This window comes from Dysidea avara, chromosome 9 (assembly GCF_963678975.1).
Source record: "Dysidea avara chromosome 9, odDysAvar1.4, whole genome shotgun sequence".
NCBI classification, from domain to species: Eukaryota; Metazoa; Porifera; class Demospongiae; order Dictyoceratida; family Dysideidae; genus Dysidea; species Dysidea avara.
The window spans coordinates 9,220,493-9,236,339 of record NC_089280.1 but is presented as its reverse complement, the minus strand read 5'-3'; the positions used below and the strand labels follow the sequence as shown (position 1 = coordinate 9,236,339).

At 41.1% G+C, this 15,847-nt stretch overlaps 2 protein-coding genes across 2 annotated transcripts; one reads left to right on the top strand and one right to left on the bottom strand.

Moving 5' to 3' along the window:
* Positions 1-1,883: 1,883 nt before the first annotated feature.
* LOC136265879 (NACHT, LRR and PYD domains-containing protein 3-like) lies at positions 1,884-9,530 on the bottom strand. Its single transcript, XM_066060818.1, has 2 exons — positions 9,214-9,530; positions 1,884-4,709 (listed from the first exon to the last, which is right to left on the bottom strand). Exons 1-2 carry the CDS (start codon positions 9,372-9,374, stop codon positions 1,988-1,990), a joined length of 2,883 nt encoding a protein of 960 aa, XP_065916890.1. The 5' UTR covers positions 9,375-9,530; the 3' UTR covers positions 1,884-1,987.
* Positions 9,531-12,774: 3,244 nt separating this feature from the next.
* Positions 12,775-15,416, top strand: LOC136267462 (uncharacterized). Its single transcript, XM_066062625.1, has 2 exons — positions 12,775-14,206; positions 14,359-15,416. Exons 1-2 carry the CDS (start codon positions 12,775-12,777, stop codon positions 15,414-15,416), a joined length of 2,490 nt encoding a protein of 829 aa, XP_065918697.1.
* Positions 15,417-15,847: the final 431 nt, after the last annotated feature.

Here is a 15,847-nt window from a genome sequence, read left to right as displayed (position 1 = left end):
AGTCACCATGGAAGGAAAACGACATTTAGGGAGGTGGGTGGTTGGAGAAATTCGACAAGCTGTTACAAGTTAGCACTGTGAAACTGCAGAACTCTGAGCACTCCACTACTACAGCACTATTTATAGACGGACCTAGGTCAAACCAGACTTGTGTAGCTTCCCTTGAACAATACCATGCAGAGACAGGAAGGTAACCCATGAGAGGTCAAAGTATTCAATCATGAGTAGGTAAGTGGAATCCATAAACACGTGAATTTCATTACCCTATGAAATCACTGAACTTGAGCAAGGAGGGATTCCACTGCAAACATGACAGAGGTCACCATACTAGAAAGTTGGTAAAAGCTGATACCTTTTCCAGCACTGTGCTTTCAAACACACAGAGTGCATGAATGGTTACAACCCCTCAATTAAACCTTAACTTACGGTTAAATTAGCATTAATTGCGCTGTGTTATACCGCTATATTTTTATGAGTGTGTTAATGCTGTTTGCTATATAACTGTATTTGTTCATTTGTATGCTGCTGCTGTTTCAACGTTGTTAAAGCTTTTGCTTTTGTCAAATGTTGGAACTGTAGCAAAAAGTGGTTGACAATTGAAATAATTATTAGTCTGAGAAAGTTAATAAGCAACCTGTAAATATTGTTTTAAAACAGCATAATTTCTCTTCAACCAGCATGAGTGATGGTTAAGCCACTTTTGTAGGTATATAGCTGTTATGTACCTTGTATATAGCTATGTGTAGTTTACTAATGGGTTTATCAGTGGGTGGTAAACTTTTGTTGACCAAGGTCGAAGGGTGTATAGGAGTGCAATACACTGATGTAGCCACACTGTTACTCCTACTTCTGTGCACTTCTTAAATCACTGGCTGACCATACACACATTAACAAAGTAACTCATGTGTATTTCACCATAAGGTAGAAGTCCTCTGCATGGACACTATCATGATCGCATTTTACTGGAGACTTTATGCAAACCCACAATTGATTTAGTCTGGCCACAACTCACAATCAATTGTGAAACTGAATTTTATCCCTAGGACTTCTCTGTTCACATAAACTGATGTAACAACAACCTTACCTATCTGCTACCAACCAACCATCATCAAAGTTATCAGGTATGCAAAATTCAAGGGCAGATTTAGAGGGGGTGCATGGGGGGTTGAAGCACCCCCTCCAAAATTTTATTATAATTTACTAGCTAGAACTATAGTAGAAGCTACAGTAACAGTACAGTTGCAGTTGCATCTAAAGCGTATATACATGGGTAATGAAAACATGGAAGAAATGAGAGAAGAGCTAATCCTTTCTAGAAGGGATCAAGGGGCTAAAAAACATATTGTATGTGTACAATTTAGGGCACAGTTGAAGAACAGCCTTGGCTAATGCTGTCATCCCTGTAAAAATAACATTAACAAAAACCAAAAAAGCTGCTAAACATCGAAACAATCAGATAAAACAGTCAACTACTCCAATAGAACATCTAATAAAAAACCAGCCAAACTGTAAAAAAGGTGTGGCCTCCAAAATACCCAGGGTGAAAAGAGATGTGAAATCCAAGGTGGCAGCCAAGAAATGGCTGTGATGGTAGGTTATATATATTAATGACAAAAGTTTTAAATAATGACAATTCAGGTGAACTTGGTGTCAAATCCTAGTGAAAATTGGAGGAGTTCGAGGCAACACAAATTCACCAGAATTGTGGTTATTAAAATTTTTGCCATAAACCTACCATCAAGCCATTTCTTGGTTAGGATTTCACATCGTTTTTCACCCTGGGTATTTTGGAGGCCCCACCCTTTTTTACAGCTTAGCTGTTTTTTGATTACATAGATAAATACAAGCAAATTGCACATTGATTTATATTTATTTAAAATATATACATGTATATATAAGATATATCATAAAGACTTTCAAATACACATATACAGAAACAACTTAAGCAATATAAAATCCAAAATACACTCAAAGGAAATTGTTATAACTACACCTGTGTATGCTTTGGTGTGTGATAGTGGGTGTTATAGTTGCTAAGGAAGTTATCTGTTATTGACAATAACTTTGCCTTTTTGTTTCTTCTCATGCCATTGATGGATTGTAGAATGTAATTAATTTCAGGATTTTTCAAGAACTGTTCATCTAAAATAAGATATTCCAAGAATTTATTTTGTTTTATGTTTAGCAGAAGTGTTTTAATATCTTCTGGTGAAAAGGAATTTTTCCTCAAGCTAATGTAAAGAAGTCTGCTATTAATTTTAAGCAAGTTAGTAACTGATTTTAATCCAACACTCCCTATACCACAGTGTTCCAATTCTATTTTAATAATATTGCAATCATCGGATGCCAAATAATTGCAAAGTTTTTCTATCCCATCATCACCTAGTTGGCTTCGATGTAGTAGATTTATCCACTGTAGTGACAGATGCATTTTCATTAGCTCAATGAATATCTCTACTTCTGATGATTTCACTACAAAACACAGCACCCATAGACCACTAGTGCTTTCACTCTGCAATGCAGGTGACCTCTCCCCTTGGCTATATTTCAGAAATTCAAAACCTGATTGAATGATGTCATCACAGCGAAGTGACCATTTCTTACCAGAATGTGTAATGAAGTATGAGATAGCCAGTAAGAAGTATGGATTGGCATGATTGGGTGGTATTTCAATATGACAAATATTGCTAGAGTAATAATAGTCTGCAACAAGATTACAGGCCTCTGTATTTTGTGCTTCATAACAGCAAAGGATAAGTGTTAACAAAAACTCCATGTGATTTTCTCCATGTTCTGTCATGGACTTGAAGTGAGCATAGCATTGATGCCAATTTTCAACTAGCTTTTCGTGAGCATTTACTAGTACTGATGATGTGGGCTGAACTGGTCTGTCTAACTTTGGGAGGAGATCTTGTATGGACACTCTTTTAAGCCCAGTGATACCAGCATAAAACACCCAAACCATTTCATAGTTCATATCACCGAATATTTCCTTAAGTTCTTCAGTTTGTATGGAAGGATCTAATCTAGACAAGTAAATGGCAGCCAAAAACTCTTGAATAACCTTATATCGATACTGGTAACATTTAGAATCACCAGTAATACATTTCACTTTCTTTATTTCTAGCAATCCCATACCATTAAAATTTTGCAGCTGTTCAACTTGAAAGTCCTTCATGTAAGCCAGCATAGACTCTTGACTGATAGGTTTTTTCTTTAAGAAGCAGTCATATGCATATTTTTCTAAACCATGTAGAATTTCACGCATTTCTTTTGGCAAATTAAAATCATCCCAAAGTTTAATTGGTGTGTGATCATCATAAGCTTTTTCTTTGTGATATTGTAAAACCACTAGCACAATGTTGTGATAAATTTCAGTTGAAGTTTTTGGCAACCTGTGCTGCTCATAGAAAAGTTTTAGGAGAATGGACAGATTAAGAGGAACTTCAGCCAGCTGTGGCAGACTATGAACACTGTGCAACTGTTGCATGAATAATTCTGACAATAGTTCATCACATAAACCTTCTGAGAAATACTTATCAACGAATGCTTTAATTTGTGATTCACTAAAACCTTTTATTTTAAATCTATGGGAAAACTTATAGCTTTTCAGACTTATAGTTGCAGACGGTCTAGTTGTTACCACAACTGTAGCTCGTGGAAATGAGTCACCAGTAAGTAATCGCGTGAACACAGAGTCCTTCTTGTAACTGTCATGAATTTCATCCCATCCATCAAGCCAAAACAGCACTTTATTTTTGCTGTCACAGTCTGCTAAGGCTTTTTGTGTAGCAGGTGCATTATCACCCATAGAGGCAAACAGGTCTTTCTCACTGTGTATGTTATCTGGTTTTTGGTCACGTAAATGCACTAATACTACATGAGTGAATTCTTGTAACATATTATTTGAAGCCCATTCCTGGCAAACCTTGTGAGATAGTGTGGTTTTACCAGTTCCTACATTACCTTCTATCAGTATCAACTCCCCTTTTTTACTACCACCAAACTGAAATATTTCTCGAATAGAGTCGTGTGGTTCAGCTGCACTGCATTGACGTGTGTATTGTATAACTTTGTTTGGACTTGTAGTGGAATAAATTATCGGCTCTGTTTTTTGTACATACACCGTCCTTTCTATTGTAACCTCAATGAAGTTGCTGTTTTGTTCATCATACCAACCTTGCATGGAAGTAACATGTAGCTTATTGTATACATCTATAAGATTCTCACGGTATTTATGAGCACAGGATGTCGTCATCTGTGTGGCAATAGATGCTCTATAGCAAGTGAGAGTTTTGCACAGCTCCTTTTCTATCTTTAAAATATTGAGTGCAATGTAATGAAATGATTTATCCTTTTCTAAGCACTCAATCAATTCTGAGTAATTATTCAGATATTTTTCTTTCAGAGTATCTATGAAAGCTTGCTTCCTAACAACAAATTTTGTTTTTCCATCATGAGCCTTCTTAGACTTGATATTACATTTTTCTCTTTCAGAAAGAAAACTCGAATCCGTGAGAACTTGTAGTAAATTTTTGAACTTTTTATACTTCATTGTAGCTATAAATTGTTCTATACTTTGAAATGTTGCTAAATATTGTACAAGACTATTTGAGAACTTTGCATAGCATGGTTGAAAACTAAATATACTGCAAAATTCACAGAAATTTTCAGCATTTACCACATTTGAGATATCTTCAATCAGTACCCTGCAAAACAAAATAGTATGTTATTATTTGATGCATACTATTAATAAATACACGCATTCATCTAGCGTTCACCATGACTTCAAAAGCAGCTTGTCATATCCTTTGTTCTGCTGCTTATCCAATGCCTAATTAACAGTAGTTAGTCTAAGATGATACAAGAAATTTGCTTGCCAGGAGTTCCTGCTAATCAACATCTATGTATGCAGTAGTGGAGAATGAAATGGGACACTCTAATAGAGCAGTCAGTCAAACACTCTAATAGAACAGTCACGATACACACCAGTGGCGGATCTAGATGGGTTTCTGGGGTTTCAACAGAAACCCCCTTTTAAATTTAGCTCAGTGGTAGTGTAAATACATAAATATTGTTGTATTGACAATTTGTCATATCAAACAACTATATACCACTGTATTTCAGTAGCATACATGCAGCTGCACTTAACTGACACCATTTACAGATATTAAACCCTCAGAAACACTTCACTTTTCATCCCCCACTACATTATAAATGATTAAGATACTCTAATAGAGCAGTCAAGTAACTACTCTAATAGAGAAATCAAAGCTGCAGCTTATAGTCACCATCTTTTCCCTATAGTTAGCTATAGTATTTACAGTTTAAAGCATTGGATTTATTGTAATTGGCAACTAAAAGTAGTCTAGCCTAAAATCCAATCTCAGCATTTCTAAAATCTCAAAATTTTCTGGCAAAATGTCATCACATGCCTTATTCAGCTATACCAACTTTCAGAAACTCCTTTTTAAAAATCCTAGCCACTGCACACCACTATTAAGAATTCTCCACAGATGCTAAGTGTGCATCTACAGTACTATCCCATGCATGGACACACTTAGCTTGCTATGGATATTTCTCAAATAATAATTATGCACATGGCCTTGTGTATGCCATTATTTAGATCCACAATAACTACAGTTAACTGAACTACTCACAACTGTCACTTATCCCTATATCAATGTAGCTCATGGAAAGCAATAGGATTTTAGATATTTATGCATAAAACTACTCTACATCAAAATTGCAGTCCTAAAACATATACAATAGCTTTAGCTTCTGGGGGGCTGTGCCCCCAGACCCCCTACACAGCTCCCCATACCTGCTACCTTGGTGCACCCCCTTGCCAGACCCTGCATATTTTTTAAATTTCATACAAATTTGTTGGAAAGGTTTAGGGTCACTTTGAAGGCATTTATGGGCTTGATTTTTCCTAACCAACATTGCCAAGCTGTTATGAAGAAAAGTGAGGCTGTTTTTTGGGGTGCCGTTCTTGATCCAGAAAATGCAAACCTCCATCAATGACAGATCCAGGATGGGGTATTTGGGGCAAAATCCCACCCCCCCCCTCACCTTGTGGAGTAACCATAGCCACTTCTTTGGATTAAAACATGCACTAAACTTTATGTCAGACCAAGATCAATTTATAACTCATAAAAATATGAACATTTTACTAGCATTTATTATTACAGCAACTATGAGAATCTGGCTCTCCCCAACCACTTATAATTAGCTACAAATTAGCCTATTTGTGCCCCCTCCCCTTGCCAGCTTCTGGATCTGCCCCTGTCCATGATCCCTACTATGCATATTGCATAAATAACACTATATTTTTGTGAATATTTTAACCAAAACCAAAAACTCTATTAGCGTCAGAGTAGCTTAATGATTATAGAGATATAGTTAATCATGCAGCTATCTATAATTATCCTATAGTTAAACTGATTATGTGATTACAGTGTCAGAACTAAAGCCCAACCACTGATTACACATCCAGCTATTCTAGTGTATGTATCATACAGTATGGTAGTACTGTAGTATACTGTATATTAGGGATCATGGAGATTTGGGTTTTCCTAGCCAAAAATTTACCGAAAACCAGCTTCACAACTCCATCCTGGCACCTTGGCAGTATTGGTTAAGTATAATCCAAGCCCAAAAGTGCCTTCAATGCAATCCTAAAGGCTTCCAATAAATTGTTACAAAATTTAAAAAAAAATTATTCAATGGAATCTTCTGCTGACTAACTGCCTGCCTGCCTGACAAGGGTTAGTCACTTCCATACCGCCAATTGATGCGCTCGCGACCGGTATCAAGACGTTTGATCGCTAAAATATTACCTTGATCACTTGATTTCATCTTTTCAAGAGCCTTGATTCTTGATCGTCAACCGTAAAAGCTTAGTAAATTCTCGTGTTGCCCAAAGTTAGCTTTCAAAGGTGCTTGATCGCCACTTTTGCGGACGCCTTGATCGCTTGATTCGCTGCAAAATATCCCTTGATCACTGGCTTGATCCCGGTCGCAAGTGCATCAATTGGTGGTATGGAGGTGACTACCCCTTGCCTGATGTCTTCAGGCAAGCGTAACTCGATAACGGCTAAAACTATAGGCTTGATTTTTTTCACTGTTCGACGTCGCTTTGCCTTTTGACATACCGCAGTATGGCAGTACGTACAATGCACGCATCATAGACTTACCTTTGTGTCCCTTTTTTTTTGCTGACAGCCAAAGGTGTCGATTCGCGGTAGCGCGATGCATGGCTTCCCTACAGTACGTTTGTAAACGGGTATTTTCCGTGGTGACTGGATTGATTGCAGATACGATTCTAACAGTAACACTATTTTTTGTTTGTGACGCTTTGCAACGGGTTGAACATAGCAGCTGAAAACGAAGCGTAATGGCCGCTGCACTTTCGACGCAGTAATTGATAGTTTGGGGCGCGCGAATCGTCGTATTTCGTGGTGAATGGATTGTTACAGAGGCACTTCTTGACTGTTTGTGTAACGGGCTGAACGTAGCTGAAAGCGAAGCGTAGTGACCACTGCACTTTCGAAGCAGTGTTTGATAGCTGGGGCGCGCGTTCAGACGAAAACATCACTTCCGGCGCCATCCTTTCTTTTGATGCGGTAAGATGCGTGGGTTCATCAGTCATAATGATGTCTCAAAAAAAAGTGAACAAACAAGTTTAAGGGAAAATTAGTAATTTTAAGTTCGATTAGGGACCACAGAAAAAAGTAGGGAAACAAGGGAGGTTGCCTACACCTGCATATATACTAGTGAACATTTAATCCCTAATGTTCACTAGTATATCTGCAGGTGTAGGCAACCTCCCTTGTTTCCCTACTTTTTTCTATGATTCCTAATCAAACTTAAAATTCCTAATTTTTCCTTAAACTTGTGTAATATACAGTAATGCTAAATATGTTAGTATGTAGTAGTAAGACACTTTGGTATCTCGCACAGTCTCTTGTGTAAATGAAATTGCTTATATATGACTCCACTTGTGGAAAGAAAGCAAAGTAGTAACATCCGGACTTTGCACCTTGACCTCAGACAATCCATGGGAAGTTATTGTTGCCCACACAGTTTATACAAGAAAAAAATTTATGATACACTGAATGAATATATAGTCAAGAGTTCATGAACTCTTGATATAGTATACTTGTAGCATATTAAGTATATGTATATTGACAATTACACATACAAATATACGAATATTGTATCATTTATTGCTTTTTATTATTGAGTGCCATGCTCCAGCTAATTGTTAGCATAATAATCAGTGATATACTGGGTGTATATGTAGAGATGCAGTAGAGCATGCATACATACATGATTGTGTACATCACACTGATAGAAACACTGTCGTCATGCACATCGACTGTGAGAGAGTACTAAGTTCTGTACTTTGTATAATAGAGTGAATCTACAGAAACTTGTTCATTGGAACAAAGCAATGAAAGAATAGTATCTGCATGCACTTTCAACCTTGACACAATGACATCAAACATACCTAGAAATTATGTCACAGCTCCTGTCACCCACACAGTGTATATACAAGCCCACACAGTAGATACAAGAATTTTAGTTTAATAGTAAACATATATTGTACACCTATTGTAGCCTATACACATCAACAGATGATATCATCGCCCACACACTGAATAGTTTGTGACAAACAAACATTGTGTATATAAGAATTTCATTCTTCTCATTATTGCAAAGCTTGTTGATGCACAAGCTTGTTTGATTGATCCTACTTTGCTAGGCAGCATCCTTTTTTACAGCCCCGCCAAGGCTGTTTTTGTTTTAGGTACTGTATTGCCATTCAGTTTGAGGGATAATTGATGTGCTAACTAGCACAACTTGATAAAATCTAGCCCCTGAGCTACATGCCACTACAAATATGTAGTACGTAGCTATATAGCTAGTTTTATTATTTACAGCTATAATGCATAATGTCTCTAGTATAATAATAAGCTGGTAGTGCCACTGTAGCTAACTCTAATTGTGGCTATAGTTCGAGCTCATCCGGTCATATCATTCCCGTAATTTTTTGTTTGCTTTGTTAGAATAATCACATAATAGCTACATATATATATTGTAGTCTAGCTAGCTATGTAATTAAGTAAAGTCGTATAGGTTAGCTATATAGGTACACAAAAGTGCGATTAGCGAACTGATCATAGTTATAAGTACTGTAAATCTAACCTGTTTCTGGTGCTTTTTTGCGAAATGCTGTAAAGATGATCCAGCTTTCTTTCCTCCAAAAGCCCTTTAAACTCCGTTAGAATGCACACGCAGTCTTTCTCTTCTTCAAATATTCGAGCGTGTTTTTTGAATGCCCGCGCTTCTAGTGAGCTTGCCTCCATATAGGACCGTCAATGAGCAAGGGTAGCTAATGTAGCTATAACAGCAAAAGTTGTGTGCAAACACTCCAATGCAGTTGAGCAAAGCACGATAACAGCAGCGTTTATATACCTACTCCATGCACTGCCGCCCACCTGTATATAGTTTCAATTTGTTTAGGTACTCATAAGTGGTGCATTGGGTCTATTCTACGGAACGGAACGGAATGGAACGGAATGATGGACTAAACGACGGAACGGAATGTATTAAATACAAAATTCTAACTAGCTTAACTACGTACATGGAAGGTAGTCACTGGTGCTTACTTTAAAGTGTGTAGTTACTTCGCTTGGGTTAGCGATTTTCAGCTCCACAGCAATTTGTGACCGGATCTTTGAAAACCTACCTTTTGGGCACAAGCAAACTTTTTGGGAAAACTCACATGAAAATTTCAACAATATTTTTTAAGATTAATTTTTTTCACATTTGGATAAAGCAACTATTAAACCTTCTTGCTGTGAAGTTTCACACCCATAGCTTCTTTTTCCTAGGAGATATGGATGATTATATCAGACCATGTAGTAATTTCACATGCATGGGACAACAAGTAACTTACAAATTGGGTGATTTGTTCAGGTGCTGGAATGGCTAAAACTTAGTCTTAGACAATGATACATGGCTTTTAATTGTAGAAAAGTACCAAGAATACTTCATTAATCTATCAGAAATGTCTTTTAAAGTATTTTAGATGGTGAGAATGGAATTATTGCAAGTTTAACCGTAGGTTAAACAGGGTTAACTAGCAGGACAGACTTGGTGCTACCTGTAAGGGCACCCAAACCGGTTAGACAACCCCAGTGGGTGCATTCCTACCATTCAGGCGCTCACTTCAAAGTAGGCCCCACAGAGCGCAGACACATTTGCGTAAACACGCTGCTGAAGTTGTTGTTCGTGTTCTGCTCTTCTCCCATCCCTCCCTCCCACTTAATTCTTTCCATTAGCCAAGGGTACATTGGTTAATGTGACATGGGCAGTGCTCATTACTTTGTTGGCTGGGTTAGACCCAAATGTCTCTTGAAGTATGTCAGGCTAGTTTTCTAGGAACAATTTGAGCCTGAAACTTATGCTAGCAGTACATGCCGGTCACGGTTTAAGACCGTCATTATAAGATCAGCCAGGCATGTCTCACAGGCTCTTCTGATTCCATTTAAAGCCTGTCAGTTGAGCACCACAATACGCCCATAATCCCACTACCAGATCGACTCATCGCTGACATATGTCCTGATTCTAGTTAATGCAAGTTTAACCGTAGGTTAAACAGGGTTAACTAGCAGGACAGACTTGGTGCTACCTGTAAGGGCACCCAAACCGGTTAGACAACCCCAGTGGGTGCATTCCTACCATTCAGGCGCTCACTTCAAAGTAGGCCCCACAGAGCGTAGACACATTTGCGTAAACACGCTGCTGAAGTTGTTGTTCGTGTTCTGCTCTTCTTGTCGACCACCGCCATGAGCAACCATGACGGAAATGATGTCCCCGGGGCACCTTCGTCCGCGTCAGACGACACCGCACCAACCTCTACTCCTCCAGCGGTTGCGACCGCTCCACCGCCGGCGTTACCATCACTCTCGGCCACTACGGTCCAGCAACTAGTTACCGCCGTGGCGGATTTGATACAATCTCGTGGCGGAACGGGAGCGAGCGCCAACCCACTGACGGCACCAGATCCGGCTTCCAACCTGGCGTCTTCGTCACCCGCTTCAGGTAAGTCACGCAGCTATACCTCATGATTGCACGCATTTCTTTAGCTTGGCTGACAGCGAGTGAGCGGCTGGGCACCCATAAACTGCCCGGCACGATGTGCAACCCCCGGCACGCGACTACCTCGTGCGACGTGGGGTGGCACTCGGCGTCATTCACCTGACGCACACGCCACGAAGCCTCTCCACAGCGATGTCGACTTCGTAGTCGCCTTCGCGCAAGCTGGTGGACGTAGAGTCCCGGTAGAGCTGGTAGACGCTAGTCCCAGTCTTGCTGGCAGACACTCAGTCCCGGCTGCGCTGAGCGGTACCTACGTCGTCTCGCCAGTGGCTTGGTATCAGCCGTCCAGCTCGCTGAGCCTCCATCCGTCTTTTAATAACAAGACAGTCAACAATTACCTGTCATTCACAGATGCTTCTGGAGGAGCTATAGGATTCCACCTACCCGTCGATCCTCTCCTTGCGACCGGACCTGCCCTACCCCCTCTGGGCTTGCCCTCTGAAGAGGATCCTCCATCCGTTTCAACGGGAGTCAGCACAGTAATTGCAGAGGGCCTACCTCCACTTCCTACAAAACTCATCGAAAGGATAAGACGTTGGGAGTATGTGGATTTAGCCTTTTTGCTTGATGATCATCGCCAGCCAGAGAGTTTTACCTTCCAACCTTCGGGATGTGGTCAAATCCTCGTCATCGATCAAGAACAAGCATAGCGTCGTCGAAGACAAATCACCGACATACTTTCATGGCTTAAAGCATTCTCACGCTACATGGCTGTGCTAACCTCGGCTGATTCAACCACACCAACACAAGCTACCGGCCTGATAGCCCATCTCCATCTCATCCTACAACTCTCTCAGGAATTAGGTCCCCAATGGATGAAATATGATGTCGACTTTCGGCAGTGGGCAGCAGCTAGAAACGTCCGCCAATGGGGTGAGTTAAATTTCACCATCTATGGCCACTGTCTGTCGGCGCAGCAGCGCTTGGCATCGTCGTCATCACACACCCGGCCTACTCAACAGTCTAGTGGAAGTAGAAAATCATCCAACCCAAGTTCAAAAGAGGCTTGCTTCCGTTGGAATTTTAAGGGCCGCTGTGACAGAATGAACTGTCCTTACTCTCACTCGTGTTGGCTGTGTGGTGGTCCACATCCTGCTTCATCCTGCACTACAGCCCCAAAGCGGTCAAAGTAGACAGTGCCAGTAGTGACAACAGACTTCAATTATCTTTGATTTTTATGATTTAGATTAGGCTGAACTGTTTGCGGGCACGATCTTGCAGGTTCAAGGCGGCCCAGTTTTTGTTGTATTGTAATCATTACATGATGCAATCCCTTTTCTTAATAACATACTTCAGCAATTAGAAATTTGTAACTTGTGTTGCTCAACGTTCTTCACAGTATATATCACCTGGGTCTTCTTGACAACTATTCATACACTCATACAGTAGGTTCCCTGCAAAATACATACAGGTATTTATTTCAATATATATAAAAAATTAGGCTTTACAAACCAATAAAATAAAATATATTTTATAGGGAAGACCCAGCTGATTACGTAACCCTCTTTTTCCACCTCTAAAGGTGTGATCCTACCTGAGGGTTCTTATTTTTCCGTAGACCTGGATCTCCATACCAGGGGTATGCTACGGAGCAACTCCTATATGTACATTGAAGATTTGTTGACATTGGACTTGTGTAGACCACTCAGTGAGACCCATGGGTGCCAACTTGGTGGCAGGGCATGTTCCCCACTGATCCAGTCCCAGTGGTCAGCCCTTCTCACAGATCATCCAGATCGTCGGTTCGCGGAGTACATTGTTAGCGGAATTCAGCAAGGGTTCCGAATTGGTTTTAATAGACAGCAACAATTGGGCACCTCCCCTGGTAACAGGCCATCATCAGTCCCTAACATCATTTCCGAATACCTTCACAGAGAAGTTCTACTGGGTCGTATGGTCAAGCTTCCTCCATACTTCTGGCCCAAGAATGTTCACTCCAGCCCAATTGGGATAATCCCAAAGAAAGGGAAGCCTGGGAAATGGCGCCTGATAGTCGACCTTTCATCCCCAGAATCCTTCAGTGTCAATGATGGTATTTCTCGATCACTGTCTTCATTGACCTACTGCTCTGTAGACCACCTTTCGGCCTTGGTCCTCAACAATGGTAGAGGTGCTTTGCTAGTAAAAGCCGATGTTAAAGAGGCCTACAGGATGATCAAAGTTCACCCTGATGACTGCCACCTCTTGGGAGTACAGTGGGAAAATTCAGTCTACATAGATCAGACCCTACCTTTCGGGTTGCGATCTGCTCCAAAAATTTTTTCAGCTGCGGCGGATGCAATTCAGTGGATCCTTCTAAACCAAGGGATCCACAACCTACTTCACTATCTAGACGACTTTATCCTAGTAGCAAAAGACTATGCAGAGGCCACAGCCCAGAAAAACATTCTGATAAAGGTATGGGAGAAACTAGGGGTGCCTATGGAACATTCTAAATTGGAGGGGCCCTCTCAGTCTCTCAAATTCTTGGGAATTGAGGTAGATACTGTTAACTTACAGTTACGCCTACCAGAAGATAAGCTCTCACAGTTAAAGAGGGAGCTAGCTGCGCTCGTACTAGAAAGATCAGTGTCGAAGGGGGATCTAGAGAGCTTAGTGGGCTTGTTGCAGTTTGCAACTAAGGTTATTCGCCCTGGCCGCCCCTTTCTGAGACGCTTGTATACAGCCCAGAATGTTGGTACCCTGCCCACCCATCATGTGCGTCTGAATGTTCCCGCCCAGGCGGATATCCTATGGTGGCACCTTTTCATATCCACATGGAACGGTATATCGATGTTGTGGGACTTGGGAAGGCAAACAGCAGACATCACACTGACCTCAGATGCATCAGGATCTTGGGGGTGCGGGGCTTTCTACGACAGTAGGTGGTTCCATTTCCAGTGGAACTCCCGGCTGACGCATCTTCCTATTGCCACTAAAGAAATGATCCCAATCGTCATCTCCGCAGCCATCTTTGGTGGTCACTGGTCTGGAAAAATCGTTCACTTCCACACCGACAATATGGCAGTGGTGCATGTGGTGAATGTTTTATTTTGTAAAGACAGCCACTTGATGCATTTAGTACGACTCCTGGTTTTCTTTGCTTCATATCACAACTTCTGGTTCTTTGCCTCTCATATAGCAGGAAAGAATAACATTGCTGCTGATTCTTTATCGCGTAATAACTTAAGCATCTTCTTCACACAGGTTCCACTGGCTTCCCGCATCCCAACAAGGATTCCTCAGTCATTACTGACCATCATCTCCCAAAACATCACATGGACGTCCATGTCCTGGACAAAGCTGTTCATCGCTACTTTACATCAGCTCTAGCGACCTCCTCGCACAAAACCTACAAGGTAGCAGAACGTCGTTACAGTCAATTTTGCCATGATTTTGGCCTCACCCCTTTTCCTACTTCAGAGAGTATCCTCTGCTACTTTGCCACTTGCCTAGCGGAGCAGGGATTGGTTCACAGCACAGTGAAGACTTATTTGTCAGGAGTTCGTCAAGTCCAAGTGGCAATGGGTTTCGGTGACCCCAACATGGCCCAGATGCCTCGGCTGAGACAGATACTCCGAGGCATATCGGTAGAGGCCGGTAAACGTGGAAAAGCCCCTAGAGCTCGACTTCCAATTACCCTCATGATCCTACGGAAAATGAAGACTGTTTGGTTTGCTAAGAAGGATGAAGCTTTCAAATCCACTTTGCTCTGGGCAGCTGCCACCACTAACTTCTTCTCCTTCTGCAGGTCGGGTGAAATTACAGTGTCACGAGAGAAGGAGTTTGATCCAAACACTCACCTGTCGTTTGAAGACCTACGTGCTGACCACGAGTATCAACCTAGTTCAATTTCCTTGACGATCAAGCATTCAAAAACAGATCAAGCCAGGAAGGGGGTAACGGTAGTCATGGGTAAGACAGGTGATGACCTTTGTCCTGTGTCAGCTCTCCTGAGATACCTGGCTCGAAGAGGAAATAAGCCTGGTCCCTTGTTCCAGTGGGAAGATGGTTCCCCATTGTCAAAGCCAAAATTCGTGAAGGAAGTTAGGGCAGCACTTACAGCCGCTAACCTACCAGCTCACAACTTTGCTGGCCACAGTTTTCGAAGAGGCGCAGCAACGACTGCGGCAATGGTGGGTATCCAAGATTCTACTATTCAAACTCTCGGCCGATGGAAAAGTTCGGCATATCTTCTTTACATCAAGATACATCCACAAAAGTTGGCCCAGGTCTCTCCAGTTCTCTCCAAATGTTCAGTCTGATCCTCCGAGCAACTGGGAACGCTATTAATTTTTCACTATTACTTGACATTCTGTAGTATAATGATTGGTTTATGTATGTCACTCGTTTTAATCTGTAATGGTTACTCACTCTCAGTTAACTGCAAATATCTCTATTTGCTTATGTGGGTATTGGGCTTATAGCGGTGGTGCTTGTACTACATTTGGGGCTAAAACTGATGTTCCGTTTTAAGGCTGGTACATCTTATGTGGCTGGGTTAGACCCAAATGTCTCTTGAAGTATGTCAGGCTAGTTTTCTAGGAACAATTTGAGCCTGAAACTTATGCTAGCAGTACATGCCGGTCACGGTTTAAGACCGTCATTATAAGATCAGCCAGGCATGTCTCACAGGCTCTTCTGATTCCATTTAAAGCCTGTCAGTTGAGCACCACAATACGCCCATAATCCCACT